The sequence below is a fragment of the Coloeus monedula genome (genome assembly GCF_965178545.1).
Source record: "Coloeus monedula genome assembly, chromosome: 1".
NCBI classification, from domain to species: Eukaryota; Metazoa; Chordata; class Aves; order Passeriformes; family Corvidae; genus Coloeus; species Coloeus monedula.
The window spans coordinates 24,778,060-24,797,206 of record NC_138781.1 but is presented as its reverse complement, the minus strand read 5'-3'; the positions used below and the strand labels follow the sequence as shown (position 1 = coordinate 24,797,206).

At 40.4% G+C, this 19,147-nt stretch overlaps 1 protein-coding gene across 5 annotated transcripts in view; it reads left to right on the top strand.

Annotated features, from left to right (window-relative positions):
- Positions 1-3,545: 3,545 nt before the first annotated feature.
- Positions 3,546-19,147, top strand: part of SGCE (sarcoglycan epsilon) — a 33,053-nt gene continuing 17,451 nt past the window's right edge. For 3 of the 5 annotated variants that reach the window (XM_082285633.1, XM_082285632.1, XM_082285635.1), the window contains exons 1-3: positions 3,546-3,697; positions 16,185-16,307; positions 18,754-18,911. In XM_082285633.1, the coding sequence (XP_082141759.1) occupies positions 3,589-3,697; positions 16,185-16,307; positions 18,754-18,911 (390 nt within the window). In that variant the 5' untranslated portion in view covers positions 3,546-3,588. Of the gene's footprint in view, positions 3,698-12,251; positions 12,357-16,184; positions 16,308-18,753; positions 18,912-19,147 lie in introns of all 5 variants that reach the window. The other 2 variants (XM_082285636.1, XM_082285634.1) reach the window with 2 other exon arrangements.

Below are 19,147 nucleotides of genomic sequence, written 5' to 3'. Positions count from 1 at the left end.
TACAAAAGAAATAAGAATCCTTGGAATGTAATTAATGGTGATATTATAAACTCCTCAGCTTTGCAAACTGGAACAAGAATTGCAGTTGTTCTCTTTATGTCTTACATAATGACTTGGTATACTAGTTGCAAACTTTACTGAAAGCTATACAACAATATAAAAATATTTTTCTCATGAGAGTGCCTGAAAAAAAAAAAAAGGAAGGAAAGAAAAAGACTACCCTTCCTTCTTTTGTTTAGTTAGGCTGATCTCCAGAAACACCAAACACTTGCAAGTATTCAGTACCTATGAAGATCAAGCTGGAACAACCTGTACTCTAAAAGAGAGAGGCAAATGGATTAGGTTGTATTCCTTCTGCATGAAATAAACCTCCTAATGTGTCTGAACAACAAAATAAACTTTTGAAGTCTGCAGAATACATAGGGAAACAGTAATTGTAATTTTTGCATCCCTAAAAAATGAGGGGTTTATACTCTGGAATTAGAAAGTTTTACCTAAAAACTATTGCAGTATTAGAAGCCAACTCTCCTCTTTGCCAAAGTAAATGCAGTAAATATGGAATACAGAAGAATTTCTGTAAAAATGTCTCATTATTGCTCCCTTTCAATTAATTTCAATACAAGTAGTCTGTACTACTACAAGTAGTAGTTCTAATCAATATCAAATCATTGGTGGCTGATTTAAACAAGTTGTTCCATCCATATCACTTCATTTTAGGAATGTAAGGGTAGAATTCTTAAGTGCACTGCAGTAGCCAAAGTTTCTCAGGTGAGTCAGTCTGTCATGCAGGGCTGGGTCAGTGATGTGTGCTTTGGAATCCCAGCCTCAAGATACGCTTAACAAAAAAGACAGAGATACCCACCCACCCACAAGGACTGCCATGAAGGAAGCAGTGGGACAAGGCAGGTTCCTGTGACACTTCCTTACATGTCCATGACACATAACCTTTTCTTCTCAGGCAGTACATCTCACAAACATGTTTTAGACAAACAGAGCCTTCTTTCTATGCAAAGGTGGCAAAGCACTGAACACTATTACAGTGCTGCTACTACATTAAAAGTATGTTGACTGTTTTATAGGGCATAGCATCTCAACATGCAATACTTGAAAAGAAAATGGTAGTTAACAAGCTGATGACAGTACAGATGTTTACAAAAATCAGACACTTCGCTAGCATAAAAATTATTGTTGGAAAGCTACCAGTGTTCTCACTTGTTAGTCTAAACATTACCATCATAGGGTGAGCTGGCTATCTGAGATTCTTATGGCACAGCTGCATCTTATGTATACTTACATAAGGGAATGAGCAAAAAAATCACATTTAACTTCAGAGAGGAAATAGGCCTACTCAAAATTATAAAGTGCCACGAAACCAAGGAGTACTTCTAGGCACAGGTAAGGGGAAGGAGTGTGATTTCTGCTCTTAAATACCTTTGTAGTCAAATTAAAAATTAAATATATTCTGAAAGTCTCTGCAGAATGAGAAGAAAAAAGTCCTTTATCTGGGATAATGAGCTGGCTGACTAAAACACCAGAGTATTTTGCATCTTAATGTCAGGGAGAATATTTATACTGAAGAACCTCTTGCTATGTAAAGTTCGCCTTCGTGAGATGGATTAATGGAAATTTAGAGCTGTAACAAGACTAAAGCCGGATAGGGTAAAGTCTTCTACAGTTGTCTTTTTTCCCCTGCTTATAAAGAGTTCAATAAGGTCAATACAATTTGAGTAAGACAGATTATATTTCTTTCTTCCAAACCTCAAAAGCATACAATTATTATTACTTTTTTGCAAATACGTTTGGCTTGCTAGAGTGGAAATGGTAATGAAATTCCATGAGAAATCAAAATTTTCTATGCAAAATGAAGGAAGGTTATTTTCATGGATAATGGAAAATGGTGCAATTTTCAAATATCAAACATGACAGTCCACCAGAATGAGAAAATAAAAGTAAAAACTGATCTATTTGTTAAGATGGGGCTTTAGTTGTGGAATATGCTGTTCTAGCACAGGGACTACTCTTATATGTATCATTCAGAAAGCTGAGAGAGAGTAGCTCCCTAAAAGAAAATGTGGTATTTACATAGCACTGTGTCTTAAGTGGTTATATATGACATACACACACACCTACTCTCAAAATACATCACCATTTCCAAGAACTACATTTGACAATATTCTTCCATCCTCCACAGGGAGATTTGCTTTCACAGCTCAGCAAAGACTGCCATAGTTTTTGGGCTATGCCACAGATATTAAATGACAGTCAAAAATCAGTATTGAGTCCAGAAAGCATAATGCAGACAGTGGAAGTGAGACAGCATGGAATGGTCAGACCTGACACAGGTGAGCCTGGAGCTGGGACCCCAACCAACCCCTCCAGACACCTCACTCACAACTCCACCAGCTGCAGGAGCAGCTGCTGAACACTGGAAAAAACCAAACCACCTTGGTGTAGAGTAGGGATATAGGTTTAAAATAGGGTAAGTTGTTCAGAAAACTGTAGTTGCACGGGCTTTCACTGTGATGTCCTCCAAGAGCACACCACATTTGTGTGCACCAGGCAAGCCTGCGAGGTGCCCTACTGCTGGTGTCACAGAATCAGTGAATCGTTAGTGTTGGAAGAGACCTCAGAGATTATCTAGTCCAACCCCCCCGCCAAGGCAGAGTCACCTAGAGCAGGTCACACAAGAATGTGTCCAAGTGGGTTTTAAACGTCTCCAGAGAGAGAGAGTCCATAACCTCCCTGTGCAGCCTGTTCCAGTGCTCTGCTGCCCTCGATGTAAAGATCTTCCTCACGCTGAGGTAAAACTCTTGTGTTTCAGTTTATGGCCATTGCCCCTCGTCCTGTTGCTGGGTACCACTGAAAAGAGCCTGGCACCATCCTCTTGGCACCCGCCTTTTAGATGTTTACATGCGTTGATGAGATCCCCTTTCAGGCTTCTCTAGACTAAAGCGGCCCGCCTCGGCAGTCTCTCCTCATAAGACAGACGCTCCAGACCCGGAATCATCTTTGAGACCCTCTGCTAGACCCTCTCCAGTAAGATGGGGTAAGGTGCTTAGAAAACTACTGTTGCGAGAGCTTTTGCCACGATGTTTTCCAAGAGCACAGCACACTCGTGTACACCAGGCAAGCCTGCGAGGTGTGAGATGCTGCCCTCCGCTGCCCTGGCTCCAAGGGAGGGCACGGGGCTAGGCTGCGCTGGGCGAGGCACCTCAGCCGCTGCCTTGCCCCCTCCACCCGGGGCACCACGGCTTCGTCCCGCCACATCTGCACCGCGGGGCAGGGCAGGGCAGCCCCCGCCAGGGGCCACAGCCGCTCTGCCCCCGCCCTCAGGGGAACCGTGTCCCGCGGAGCCCGCTCCCCGCGGAGCCCGCACCGAGCAGCTCCGCTTCCCGCGCTCACCCTGCAATGGCGGGGAGAGGCTCCTCCCGGCATGCCCGGAATTTCCCGGCCGTGCTGCCTGGAGACGGCCGCCGGGGCGGGGCGGGGAGGAGCGGGGCGGGAAGGGGAGGATGCTGCGGCCGCCGCGGGGCGAGGCGGCGGTGGTGGTGGCAGCGGCAGGAGTAGCGGTATTTGGTGGCACAGAGGATGCGGCGGCGGTCGTGTCGGCAGCAGCAGGCGGAGGAGCGGGGAGCGATGCGGTGCTGCGCGGCGGGGCCGTGGCCGCACAGCGCCCTCACCACGCTCCTGCTGACAGGTCGGTCACAGCGCGTCTCCCCGCGGCGAGCGGTCGCGGGCCCCACCGGCAGTGGCCGGCCTGCGCCGCGGTACCCCCTCTGCTCGGGCTTCGCGTGCCCTCCCGGCGGCACTGGCCGCCGCCTCGCCCTTTGTCTGCGGCTCGCTGTGCGCCCCATTCCCGCTGCTCCGTGCCCCCTGTCAGGGCGGGGGCCGGGCTGTCCCAGTATCCCCCCATGCCGCGGCTCCGGCGGCTCCCGGAGGACGCTCCACAGGCGGCGCAGGGACGGCGGCCTGCGCGCCCCCGCCCTAGGACCGCCGCAGCCCCTCCCGGCACGACGGGCGCGCCCGAGCCCGGCGGGGCCCCGGGCTGAGGGAGTCCGGGGGCGGCCGGTGAGGCCGGAGCGGGACTGCCGGCGGGGCACGGGAGCCAGGCCTGGCTAAGAGCCGCTGGATGGCGCGGGAGGCTCCGCTCCCGGGGACTGGGCCGGGCCCGCTGCTCTTCTCTGCTCGCTCGACCTGGTGTCTGCCGCGAGAGACGGGCTGTTGTGAGTACGGAGGTGACTTTTGCTTTGTCCTTTTTCTCCCTTCTTCCCATCTTGACCACTTAATCCAACCGTGCCAGAATTAGGGGTTCAGAAAAAGTCTTGATCCTGGTCCCAAATGCGTGAAAATAGTAGCTTTCATGCATTAGGCAGGCTTCGCACCCACAAGGTTCTTCCCAGTGAAATACATCAAACAGCTAACACTTAACAGCAGCCCAGCCACAGGACTGCCTTTGTGAGACTTGTTGCACCAAGAGCAAGTTAAGAGCAAGAAATCTATTTAGGTTATTTTGAGTTCTGAGAGGTCAGTGGTATGTTATCTGCTAGCAGTTTGTTCTATATCCTCTTGAATAGTATCTAGGTACTCTCCTAATACTTCTTTTACTTATGACTATACGACATGAGGCAGTGGATATATTAAAGATATGGTAAGAACTTAAGTGTGAAGTTGTTCAGTGTGACAGTAAAACTTTGCATTTGTTAGATGCAAGAGCCTGCTTTCCCCTTAAGTGGAAGTTTTTCCTGCCTCTTCTGCCTCTAACTAACTCCATGACTGTTTGTGGAATAGCAACCAAGCAAGAACTAAGACAATTTAGAATAAGCTTTCATTATCAACTGAAATAATGTATTTTAAAAAGGTCAACTAAAATGACATTCTAGAAGCTGAGTTGTGAGCTTAATCCAGAAGTCCTTTCCAGGCTACATCGTAAGGGAAGAGGTCTTAAGGTTTTTTAGTGATAACTTTTCCACTTAGGGCTTTCTAAGGTTGGTTCAGTTAGATTTCATTGGTTAAAACAGAAGAATACATTGTTTGAAAGTAATGTAAAAAAGGAGTAATGAACTTTAATTCAGTTACATTCTTTTAAGAGATACCTATAAAAAATTTGTTCTTTGGCAAGGTGGAGGTTTGTAGTATGTTCCTAATGTGAATGAAACTGTCCCAGGAGCTCACCTGAGCTCCCCTCCATTCTCCCTAAGAAAAGAACTTCCAGCCTCGTCTGCTGGCTCCAAGATGAGCCATAGCCCAGCATGAAGATCCATTTTTTTGAATCCTGATCATAAGTAGACTTTACAGTACTGCAGCATTACTTAACAAGGCAAGAGACATCTTACAGACAAAATGACACATGAGAAGTAGCATGGGATTTGTAAATAGATTTCTTTTAGTGTTCCTCAACTAGTACAGATTAGTTTTTCCCATTTCTGTTGTAGCACTTGATCTACAGAAGAAAGCTGACTTATGCTTTTTGCATTTCTTAAATTTGTATGAAAAAAGGCTTTTTGGAGGACAGCTGCTGTCAGAAGGGTTGTCTGCCTCTCACTGTGCCTCTTACCCTGTCCTCCTTGAGGCAAAACATTATTTCAAAATCCAGGGATTTCAAGAGAATTAAGAATTTAAAGGGTGTAAGAGTGATTTCAGAAGTCCAACAGCTGCTCCTAGAGATCTAGTAAAGTACTCAATTGAAGGTATTGACTCTCAAATGCAAGCTGATGATCCTCCACTGCTAGGAAAACATGGGACTTTGTTGTGAGAAGGGACATATAGGATTAAGCATTTCTAATACAAACTAGTTAGCTGTTCTCTGACTCTAGCTTCACAGTAACAGACTTCATAAAAGTTTGCTAAATTATACTAGTAGAGATGTCTCTCATATTAGTTTGACAGAGCAATGAATTGCCCCATATTGTGTATCTGCAGAGAGAGTGGTTATCAAAAGGTTATTTGAGTGACAGTGGCCAGTGGTTTTGCCATATATTTCTGCACTTGAGGAGTTAGTTGTCAGTGTCCATGTTGTCCCTGAAACCCCTGTTTTATCCAAAGAATAGGGAGTTGTAGAGCAATGGAGTTGTATTCTCCTTTCCCTATAAAGGGATCAAAATGGGGAAGAGCTCATTAGTTCTCACTTTGCAAGCTGTGGTTATGTGGTCACATTAATTTGTGATAAGGCTGCACTGCTGCCAGAAAGCATTCTCCAGCCCTTGCACAGCTAGGGATTATTTGCTGCTTCCCTTGGTGATGAATAACTTGTACAGTGATACTGTAGATTGGGTCATCTGGCTGAAAACTAGTCCACCCACAGAAGTAGTTCACTGAAATGTATGTGCTGACCAGGACTGGTATGGGATGGTTTCCACTGGTCTGTGCTAGGTGATGAAGAATGTGCTGGGAATGCCCCCTTTGAGCAGGGCTGCAGACATGCCTGTGTGAAACAGCTGTGAAATCACTGGCTGGGGCAGGGATCCAGGAGGCTGAACTAGATCCCTGCACTTGTCCTGCTGTTGACAGCAGAAGTGCTGTTGGCAACACCCCACTGCTAAGCCGCACCCTGAGCAGGGAGGCAGAACATTTCACAGATGGGCTGGTGTTTTCAGACTAACACCACAGCACACCTGTCCTTTTTCCTTTTGTGGGTGCAACCATAACGGCAAAGAAGCAGGTTTCCTTCAGAGAGCCTCTGGATGTCTGTCTGCCTATGAAGATGCTGCCTGTACTAATCTGAGCCAGGTCAATACATAAAATCTACTGTCAACAGGTACTTACTTGAATAAGTAATTACAGGAGGGGAAAAGCAACCATTCCATTAATATGCTTTTCATTACAGAAACATATTATTTATAGGCGGTACATGGAGACATCTTAGAGGTCCTAAAGCCAGACAATAAGAAGTCAGCTTTATAGCAGAAGATGTAACTGTTCAATGTGTAGAGAGGCTTATTTTTGCTCCATGATGTTTTCAGATGTGGTTGGAAGTTCATTAAAGTACTTCAGGAATTGCAGTCATGGAAGTAAAACCCTTTCTTTAGAAGAAAGAATATTTCCAATCAAACTAAGAAAAAATAATTTAAAATCTAGACAAGAGTATCTCTTTTTTCAGTATATGAAGGGCTTTTGGACTCTTCCTGAATAGATAGTGATAAATTTATAGCAGTTACTATCAGTGTAGAGTGCCTTCCTTGGCAGACATCTAGAGGAAAGGAGGGAGTTGCTAGTTTTGATTACTTCCATAGGAATTTGAAAGACACAGAAGAGACTAGGAACCAGAGAATTCAAATATTAATTTCCCTCCTAATCAGCTGAACTGTTTTTGAAGCAACTAGTAGCAAGAAGTAGTAGAACTAAGAAGTGCTCTAACCTGAGAAGAGTTTTTGCATGAGTATCTTGCTGAAGTGTTTTCAATGTGAAACTATGGATTGAGAGCTGAAGGCATGGATTTCAGTATTCACCGATGAGTATTGTTTTGTTGGAATTAACATGAACAAGTTACACAGGCTGAAATGATACATTGCTTTGTTATTAGCATGGTTATGGAGCTCATAATGTAATGTCAAAAAGTATGGTTTATGTAAACATGGTCTGTGTCTAAATGTTATTACATTAGCAGCACAGCCGAAGTGTCTTTTAAATATAGCTTATTTTATTGACAGTCCAAGCCGTGAAAATAAGAAGTTAGAACAACCTATTGAGCTGACAGAAATCTTAGCATCTTGAAATCAATGACTTTTCTGAATTCTTTAGTCTTTCAGAACAATTGTCACTTCAGAAATTTGTAATGCAATTGCAGGGCTACCCTGATAATTCACATCAAAAGATATGGTAGAAATGTAGGAGCATCCTGGAATAGCAGGCTTACAGGGTGGCGTTCTCATGGGCCTTACGCTGGACCCACAGGAATTGACAGTGTTTTCCTCACCTTCCTGGAAATGCTAACCTAATTTGGTTCTCTTTTCAGGCCTGCAGTAGGAGGGAGAATGGTGGAGGGTAAATGCTACTAGTAATAAATCATGAGGGTTTTTTTCTCCCAGTAGTTAATTTGTAGCATTCCCATGAATGCAAATGCTGAAGTTTAACAGTGAGACTGACAAATGCTTTATTTGGTTACTTTTCTTGAATGATTTAGGAGAAATGTTCAGATGTTAGAGTAATTAATGGATAGCACCGGAACAGATGGAAAACCATTGCCTACTGGGCAAGGATGAATAAGAACAGAGCTGAGACACATTTCTGGGGTTGATTTGGACTTTTAAACAGTTTGAATGAATGGAATGTAGAGGAACCTGAGCAATCCGCGGTGGAGAACTAACACAAAATAATTCCTATTTCTTACGTAGTAGCTGTTGTAGAGGGTTAGAAAACATCCAATCTCAATGTGAATTTCCACTGAGAGAATCCACTTTAATTCATAGTAAATTTCTGCCATGTACTACATAGTAGGTAAGAGGATGGTGCATGGAAGTTGGAAGAGGAGGGAGAGTAGGTGGGTGCTGCAACTTCTGCCTCCTTTAATGGATGATGTGACCAACTGGGCAAATATCCAGTGCAGATACCAGCGGATCCTTAGTAACTGCCTGGCTACAAGCTCTGATTTCAGCTGTGGGCCAAGCACCTTGGTGCAGATGGTTCTCTCTTCACAGATGTTTGGTTTCAGCTTGCGGTGTCAGTTTCTAACTGTTCTGCTGTGTCATTCTCAGCAGCCCTTCAGAAAAATGTGCTGCGTAGGATCTGCACTTCCAGCTCTGAATTCAGGAAGGAGGACTGAGTCAGATGGGATATGCAGTAGAGGAGTGCAAGGGTTGCTTTTTGGAGCAGGGTTGTGCTGTAAGAGAGTAAGGGGCAGTGTGAGCGTGGCCCAAGGCCCTGGTCGATGGCATCAGAGTAACAAGCACGTGCTTATGTGAGGTTCCAGGGGAAGACAGAGCTGTAGGAGAGAGAGGAAGTGGCGGGGTTTGAGAGCTGGAGCTGTGGGCTCCTTTAATAGTGGGAGAGATGGGCTTGAGATCCTACTTCAAAGGAGTAAGAGGATAGGTAAAGGTGCAGGATGTGGAGGTCAGAGTGCAGTAAAGGAATGGGGAAGGTGAAGTTGGCCCATGATATTTGGGTCCTTTTCTGATTGTTACATGGTCAGAAATTGTTGTGTGTGTCCTCTCTGTTAAACACTCAGTTGTTAAATATGATGCAAATGTACTTTAAAAAGGGGAAAAAAGTCTAAATTAATATAAAAATAATTTTTATTTATAAACCAACAAAATTGTAATTAAAGAATAATTAAAGGAAAATAGAACTGGAGTAAAGAAGAAAAAACTGTGATATGCTTCATCTGGGCATGTTTGAGTCCCAGGCACAGAGCTATGAATTGCTCCTGCTGTTGAAGGCAGTGGTGGGTTCTCCAGCAACTGTGGCAACATGTGTAACAGACTGAAGAGCCTGACACTATTAACATTTTTTTCATCGTGAGTACAAGGCTGGTTAAATTAATTCTAAACTGTCTCTTTGATAAAATGCATGGTTTGAATCCCTGCATTCTGTAGTGTAAGGTCTCTTTTGTCATCCTTTAATCATATTCAGATCTTCCAGGGCCTTCGTCATGTTGTCAGTGTGCTTGTTGAGGGCTCTGCTAGACAGAGCATTTGAACAGTGATCATATCTGTGTCAAGTACAAAAATAAAGTCTGCCTGTTCCTCCTTGATGTTGCTGTTTATGTATCAGCTGTTCTAGCCAGTGTTCTGGTGAAAGCCCTGTTCAACCTGCCTTACATCTCTAGGTTGTTACCCAAGCTGAGCATCCCTGAATTGTGTGCTCACAGTGTGTGTTTGGCATGCTGCTGCCTTTGTTCCTGGTGTGCAGCTTCATTTTATTCTATTGAACTGCACATCGCTGATCATCTTTTTACCAGACAATGCAGACTGTTCTGTCATCTCTATTATTTGTCAGTCTCCTAGCCTTTGTTTTTACCTGCAAATTCTATCAGTAAATTTTATACATACAAGTCATTCTTTGTCTCCCTCCCCATCTCCTTCTCTGTCCCACCTCTCTTCCCTCCACCCCAGTTGTGTAACGCCAAAACTTTGTGAGACCCACTAGAAAGCTCATGTAAACAAATTAACTTTTTAGTAGCCCTATTCTCTTGCTTTTCATACCTGTCATTTGAAATCAAATCAATGGTGATATATATGAAAACATCACACTGTAAACTCTAGGATCTGCAAACAGGCATACTGGTTGCTTTTCCCGTTCCCTTGTGAAATGCAGCACAGCATGGAGAGGTGGACAGGTAACTTCTTCAATCCACACAGCTGAACCCAACACAACTTGGAACCCAAATCAAAGACACTTACTGGTCATTTATATTGAAAAACACATTGTGGAACTTGCCTTTTATTTTTTAAAAATGGATTTAAATATAAAATTTGGATAATTATGGATAATAAAATGATTTAGTATCTACTTTCTTGGTCAAAGTGTTAGGTGATAAGCTGTATAGCTAAGGGTGACATGTCATGATTGCTGTCTTTATCAGAAAAATCTTGTGGGCTCACCAAAAGTGCCTAAAATGATGCATTAAATCCTTAATAAGGTTTAAATAAGGATTGTAATAAGTATAATAATTTTGACAAGAGCTATGGTAACTCTCATACTATTCTCCATTTAATAATTCAGTAATCTAATCTTGTATTGATTGTTTTGTCTGGTACTGGTGCTGGTTTGTAGCTGACAAGCCTCTGATTGCCCAGCTCATCCTGTTGAAATAATGGAACAAGTTTGTTTGACCATTTTAGGAATTTCTTGAGTTTTTCAAGAATTACTAAAATCTACACTTGAAGTCCTGTGCAGTACTAAATTTCACAATCGCTAGGATGGGTATTATAGTAAGACCTGCAATATAGGCAGGTCAGTTCAGCAGGGAAAAAAAGTTGTTAGAAACACTATAGTGTTGGTATGGTAATTATTGCATTAACTAAATTATTAAATTTAAGTAATAAATTAAATTAAAAGTGCATTAAAAATGCAATTTTTTATTACACTTCATTCTCAATTCAGTTTTGGGTGTTTTCTGGAAATTATCAATAATAAACATCTGTCTTACATGCATAGATTGAGTGTGGCATATCTTTATTACTGCTTAAGCGAGATGTGTTTGGCCTCCTAAATTCTGTTTGGAGACTGTCTTGTCAGTAATAGCTGCCTGGTGTAACAGGTCAGAGGTTTCCACAGATGTTTAAGCTTCTTTCATGTACTGTGCATGTTTTCCAATAAGTGTTAATTTCTTCCTGCAAACTGGTGTATCTGTACACAAGTACTGCTACTTGATGTTACTGGTATTGCTGTTTTTACAAGGACATTAAGATGCTAATCCAAAACCATCTTTGATCCAGGGTTTGACATGAGTTCTCACTCCAAAACTATTTCATAATAAAAATACATACTTATTATGGCCACTTTCCCTTTCCTAGCATCTGACTGCAGTGCCTTCCCTCTGCACTTTCAGTTGGCATGTAACTGTACAGATGGTATAGCTATTATTCATCACAGAAGAACAGGAACTAAAAGTGGGAAGTGAGGAGGGAGTTTTCTCAGGCACCTCTGCTGCTGGTGAGATGGAGTCTTTCTGTCAGCTCCACAGCTGCTTTCTGTCTCCAGTAATCACTTGCTCCTCACTGCATTTGAAACTTCCACCTTCAGCTGCATGGATCCAGCTGATTTCAGGCTGTGTTCGAGTTGTGTGGGATGTAGACAGCCATTTTAATGGGTTCTTCTTTCAAAATTGATTATTGGTTATGCCTGCAAGGCATTCAGCCCCATGTGTCTTTATATAAGCATCATTATAAAAGCAGAGCTTGGTTATATTACTTTTCCTACTTTGACCGAAATACACTATTCTAGTGAAAGTGACTCTATATATGTTTTTGCCTGTATGTGAGGTTCTGCCAGTGCAAATATACCTATTAGAGAATGCTCTTCCTCGTCTTTGTTATCTGTACAATTATGTTAGCAAAAGTGTCCACAGAGGTTTAAGCATTTAGCATGAACTTAGCTTATTTGGAAAAACGAGTGTCAAAAATGTTACTGTCAGAAGGACTATTATATGTTTATATATTCAAACCAAACACCTCTATTTTTTTAACCTGTGGTTCCTAAATTATGACTAAAACCAAAACATGGTGTAGAAGGCAGCTGATCCCATCTGATCAGATTGTTTGTGGAAGTCTGTTGATATGACTAATTTTTTTTTGCATTTGTTTTATTCTGGAAAGCTTTTTTGCTAAGCTCTGCTGATGGCAATAATGGAACTGTTAACTGGACGACTAAGCGAGCCCACAGTTACATTATCAGCAGAATAAAGGCTGTTCAGAAGAATGGTGAGTTTAGGTTGTAAATTTAAATCCCATGTTGGTTCAAGCAAACCTGCTTTTAATATTACTCTTGCTTTTCTAGTCATGTCCTTGTTTTAGGACTAGGGTGCTATTTTAAGGTAAGTAATTTGGAAAACTTTACATTTTTTCAGTCTTCAAACATTCACAGACCTGCGTGTTCTTGTTAGTCTTCCCTGACTTTTCCTGTTCGTATAGCTTTGCTTGAAATAATGGCTGTGTTTATACCTAATACTGCACATTTTCTTATCATGGCTGGTTCTTGAAGATACTTCTGCAGTTTGCTTAATACAGTAACTTCTCTGTAACAATTTGAAAAAGTCTTCTCACAGGTGAATGTAAAAAGACTATTTTACTGTCATTTATACAAGTATACATCAAACATTGTAGCTAGTGCACATTGGCTGAGAAAAAACTTTGCACCAATTGCTCATCTGGGCAGGCAACTGGGATTGGCCTCCAGGTCAAGTTTTTTCTGGGATTGTGCTTCATCTGGTAAATATAAACGGGGAGAGAACCAACTGAAATTTCCAGAAACAAAAACTTCCAGGTGAATTCTTTCCTGAAGATCGTCAACATACAGGCTGCAACCAACATGGTGACTCTTCTAAAATTTATGGAGGTGGGGGTTTTCTTTTTCTGGCAACAGACTCTGGGATGCAGGCTGATAAAATCCTGTCTGAATTCCTGGCTGTGCCCATGTTCAAGACCTACAAGGAGATCTTGGGATCTATAGAAAGTCCTCCAAGTGATCTAGAAACAAGAAAGAGGAAAGCAGTGCTGTCAAGGTAGTTGATTCTAGCAGGAATCTGATGTGATCCTATGTAAGGAAGATTTTTAATTTCCCATGATTAGTTTTACAGAAGCTTTTCACAGTCCCTGAGATTTTTATCTATCACAGGGAATTTGCTCAGATAATTCACAGCTGGCAGTCTGCTATTAGATTAGTATCAATTTGTTAAGTATATTCACTTTCTTCCCTAGATCACCCAAGATGATGATTACACATTCATCTCCAGTCTCAGTCTTACGAAAATGATCGTGGGTTTTAAAAGCTTGCAAAGAAAGTAGCATTTCACTTGTTTAATTTTTGAAAAGCTAGTGATAGCTGTAGTGGGCTGAAGACTCATAATTTTCCTTCTGATTCTGAAGAAACTTCATGGGGGAAAACAAGGAGGGCTTCTCTGACAAGGAGGGCAAGAACTTTTGAGTTCTTGATCGTCATACTTGTGTCATTATGATGTGTTTGTCATTACAAGATAAAACAGGTTTCTGGGTTTTTTCCTTCTGAGAGATATTTCTAGACTTCCACCAAGATCAGTGTTTATATCTGTATCAAATCCTTACTGGCATACTTATTTCAGCAGCAGGGAATGTCTCATTTTTAGGAATGAGCAGGCATTTAGTGGTGGTAATAGGTTTCCTGTAGCAGACAAAATAAGTATTACATGGTTTTTTTTAGTAACTGCTAATTCTATTATGCTTCTTTCTTTCTGAAAGAATTGCTTATGGAGAAAAAATATGCATCACTTTTTCATTGTTTTTTGTGTTTGAAGTGGATTTTTGTTGTTGAGGAGAAGCATCAGAAATGGAAAACCAGACTTTTCTAGGTATTTAATATACTTCTAGCCAGCCACCATGTTTTTGTCAGCTCTTCTATTAATGTTATTGTACTTTCTCAGCTTTTCTTGAAAATATTTTAAAGGAAATTAATTAACTTACTTGTGCTGTTTACAGCTCATTCACAGAATTGAGTGCAGAGGCTTTTTGGATAATTATTTGCTAATTTCAAGTAAATAAATCAACAGTCTTACTGTACCTAAGTCTACATAATGAAAATTACAGTAACTGGTTTATTAACCACGCAGAACTGTAACAATTCAAATTTCAGGATAATTTTAATTTTGTTACTGAGATAAAATTATTAGAAAGGTATTCTGTTCAGTATTGTGTTAAAAGTGGTTTTCAAATATGGGAAAAAGCACATGCTGTGGAATGTGATCAATAGTATATCCAGAGCTATACATTCTGCAATATCAAGCTTGAAGAGTGGGAAGTATGTAACCAAATGTGGAGGTCTACATTACAGATGTGTGTCTGATCTCCTCTCAGCTGCCTCCTGTAGTCCATGGAGAGCTAGTCAGTTTAGCTTGGAATCTAGGACATGATTCATCTCATTTTAAAGGAGAAATCAAATAAATCCACCCCTAGAAGAGTCTGTTTCTTCTTCACTGACTATAAAAGGAGCCTGACTAACTCAGTGGTGCATGTTGTTTCTGTAGGCATCTAAAATTAGGTGAGAGAGATTCCACTTAGAGTACGTGGTGCGAGGGCTGGAATGCCTGTGATTAATGCCTAATTAGTGATGCCTTTTTAAGCAGATCCCGAGTAAGAAAGTTGGTATAATTATAAGGCTGGAGAAATTATACCAGGATTAAAAAATTACACCAGGATTAAAAAATTACATGAGCTTTATCCACATTTCAAATGTGTCCTGCTTATTGATCCAAGTGTTGAAGTTAGCCCCTCTAGGACCTACAAGCTTGTTCCTATGAGTTTGTTACAATGACTCTGAAGTGTCTTTTGGAGCCTGTCTTCCCAATGACAGCACCTCCATGCTGTATGGCCTATAATTTTTTTTGGAGATGTGATTTCTCATAAAGTTCCTTTCAGTTTGGCAAGCAAGGCTGGTAGCTGTGTGTGATTATCTGTGACTTACCATCTTTATCTACCACTTTTGTAATCCTCATCTCACTAACAAAATCTACTAGCAAAGATCAATTCTTTCAGGGCATTGACTTAAAATTTGGTAGTAATAAAATTAATAATATAAGCGACAATCAGTCTTATTAAGACACCTGAGAAACGCCTATTAATTCAGTGTTCTCTGTTTATACTTACATTTTGAAACTTGTTGATGAAGTGGTTTCTTATCCATCTAATTTATTGTAGTGATTTGTTTATTCTTCTAATTCATTAAAATATGTGTGTAGTTCTGCATCAGATGTGTTATACCTTAAAAAGATATGCTTATCAATTAATTTTGTGTTAAATAAAAACCAGCTTATTACTTTTACGTATGCTGATGGTTCTGAATTAAGTTTTCTTTAGGGTTTAGTTCTTAGTCCTGTAAAACATGGCTTCATTTTTTTTGTTTGGAATCAGTTTCACCTGACTGGCCTATAAATACCCATGTCCTTTTGTTTTATCCTTCAATACAAGCACAACATCTTCAGAAAAGAGCTCTCTAACCGTAGCTTGAGATGTTTTTTTCCTGAGCCTGCTGGTCTGAGAAAGTCTAGCTTTAAGAACTCACGAAAGTCAGCTGAAGTGCATTGCTATGTCCTTTTCTGCACAAGGACTGAAACATCTGCCATTTCTGTTCAGTGGGGAATGAGAACTGTCGATTGGTAAGGTTCCTCTATATTCCTCTGTTCCTTTTTTGTGTAAAGTATCAGGAAAACATGATTGTATAATTCATTTAATGTATTTTTATTAATGTAACATTTCAAATAAACCAACTATAAAATTACAATAGCCTTCCTCATTTTTTAAATTACAATTAAAATAAAGAGCTTATACAACTTTTGAAATCTTAACATAGGCAGTTTTGTTTACTGCAGTCTTGGAAGGGATCCTGGACAAAGAGAGGGTTTGCTCTGTGTTCTGTTCTTAAATCTGTTAACCTTTTGTGTCTAATATTTGTTGCTTTCCTTCTCCCAGATGCCTGCATTGCTGTTGAAATGCATGAAGTTACCTACAGCATGTCTCATTTTTGCCTTTTTTCTGTCTCTTATCTCTCCTTCTGCTTTTCAGTGTACACAATTCTGTCTAAGGTGCACTCTGATCGGAATGTATACCCTTCTGCTGGAGTTCTGTTTGTTCATGTTTTGGAGAGAGAGTACTTTAAGGGGGAATTTCCTCCTTACCCAAAGCCTGGTATGAGATGCCAAGATCTTCCATATTACATAAAAATACAGAAAAAATATTGTTTTAAAAAACTGAAGTCTATTTAGCATACCTTAGGTTCAATGTATAAGATAAACAGGACAAGTTTTAGTTTCTGTTGAAATATCTTCAAATTAAATAAAATGTGTAGTCCTACACTTTTAAAATATTCTAGTTTGTGATAATTTGTAAAAAGATGCATATAATTGTGTATTGTGACAAAATGTACTTAATTTGGGAAGGTGTAATAACACCTTTTTATTATATATATCTGATATTAAGAAGTGTTTCTTTCGCGTTAAATATGAAATAGTGGAAATTTAATAATTGTCTGTTAAAAATGCTATTTATCTGATCACTCTTTCAGACATGGTATGTATCAGGCTATATGAAGGAGCAATTTGAAAGCATATAGTAAACATAAGACAAAACAGAAGATTCAATCAAATATGAGACTTCCTAATACTGGTTTTGACAGGTTAGGATATGTGTAAGCAATGTGGTAGGGGAAGAGAGAGAGCATTCAGCCACCCATGCTTATTAACAATAAAAACAAATAAATGTATCCAATTTATATGACTATCTTCCTATAAGAATAGGAAAAAACTGTGTACAGTGCACACATAATCTAAGCCTGTTTCATTATTTAACTTTTGAATTGATTTGAGAGTGCCATTACTAAGACTTACTTTAAAGAAAAAATAAGCTTCTGTTAGCATTGGTTAAAATTTGAGTAAACATGAGTAAACCTAAATGTTTTACAAATTTCTTCTCTTTGAAAAATGGATACCTGAGTCTTCATTTATGTTATATCATGGTGACTGGCAGAGTGAAGTTGGCCTCTGTCCCAGTTTTCTCCCAGTTTTGGCACATAGGTGAAAGGAACTTGGAAATTTTACTAATGATGGATTGTCTTTACAGCTGCAGCCTCTTGACATTTGTGTAATTCCAAGTCAATAGGAATCTGGTTTGAGATCCTGTTGAAATTGCTGTTCCCATAGACAATTATGATTGTATGAGAAAGTCAGTGTGAGGTCAGGTTTTGTCATGATCCTTTTATTTTTGTCTGCTGAGCTGGATCATTACCATGGCCTACCTTGACAAAGGAAGGGCAAACCAGAATGTCTCACAGGTGTCTTTCAGAATTTTTCCTAAATCATTTGTGCTGCTGGGAATTTGGTTTGAGCAGGGTGCTAATAATGCCAAGTTGTGGGTTCAAGCTCTGAACAAGCCATTCACTTAGGAGCTGGACTCCATGATCCTTGTGGGTCCCTTCCAACTCACAATATTCTGTGATTCTGAATGCAATAGATTAGTTTACTGGGATGTCCTGAGAGAATTGTGAGGGAAGTTGTGTTACACCCAAGTACTGGTTTGGTGTGGTTCTGGTTCATTTTACCAGATGTGTAAATGTGTACCTGAAGAAAGACTTGTTACGCTTGGGCAACACGTTTCATTCTCTTTGTCCCTCTCTGGAGGAGATGAGAGCTGTTCATTCTTCAGTGGGCTTGGTTTCTGCCTTCTGTGCCAGCCTGCCTGTTATCTTCTTTCATCACTTTTTCTACAGTGCTGTTGCCATCTCAGAGCTGAGTTGAAGTGCAGGGCAGAGGTGCCTGTACAGGCTTGGAATGGATTTGACTTGAGTTCTGTGCCTCAGATGCACACTGTCTTTGTGGTGAGGATTTGGTACTGGATCAGGCATGATTTCATTTACAAAAGCTAAAATAAACTGAAGTAAAATCCAGACATTTGTAAGAGTATCAATAAGAACCACAAGAACTGATGTACTAGTTTGACTTGAGGGGTTTTTACAGATTTCAGCTGGACCACTGTATTTGGTAGCCATCAGTGGATCCAGTTCACTGGAATGTCTGATCCTTTTTTGAAACAATTTGTTCTCTAAATTAAAATGACTGCCAGGCTGTTGGTGCCAAAGACCTCTATGTGTATCCTAATGCTAACAGAAGCTTTAGGCATTATTGATTACACAGCCACTCTTTACAGTACACTGAGTACCTGAATCCATCATTAAAAACATGAATATAAGTAAGTTGGGAAGGGGAATTAAAGGACTGAAACCTTTGTGCTTTTGTCTGTAAGGAGGTTAGATGCTTCAATTTGAGGTGGAACTGAGCTCTAAAAATCAGACCCACTAGTTACTGAACATGAGCACTCAGCCAAGATTCTAGGAAGTACTAGTACATTATCTCTGCAGTTGGTTACGCTCTCCAGATATGAATTTCTTAATACCTATAAGTGCTAAGTAATAGTTCACCTATTTCTGATATGGTAAATGTTAGCAAATTTTAATTGTTTTTTCTTTTTAGAAAGGTTCAGAAAACACATGAAAGCAGAATTAGACTTCCTAGTTGAAAAATTAAAATCAAAGCATTTAGTGTTTTCTTGTAAATATTCTAATACAGTTTTTCTTATCTAGGTGAAATAAGTAATGATCCTATAACATTTAATACCAATTTAATGGGTTACCCTGACAGACCTGGATGGCTACGCTATATACAAAGGACACCATACAGTGATGGAGTGCTGTATGGCTCACCAACTGTAGAAAATGTGGGCAAACCAACCATCATTGAGGTATTTTCTTTCAGAAGTTCAAAAATATGTATTTTGGTTTAGAGTGTAAGGTTCAGAACTGTCAGTAACTTCTCCCTTATTTTTGAATAGTTAATTGCAATATTAAAAAGTTTATAAGCCATGGACACAGACTTGTGATATTAACATTTTCTCATAGGTACCATTTTATCCTCCTTTGAGAGAAAGCCAGATAGTTTGACATTTCATGTTTTACTTAAAAGGTACAGCTAATAAGA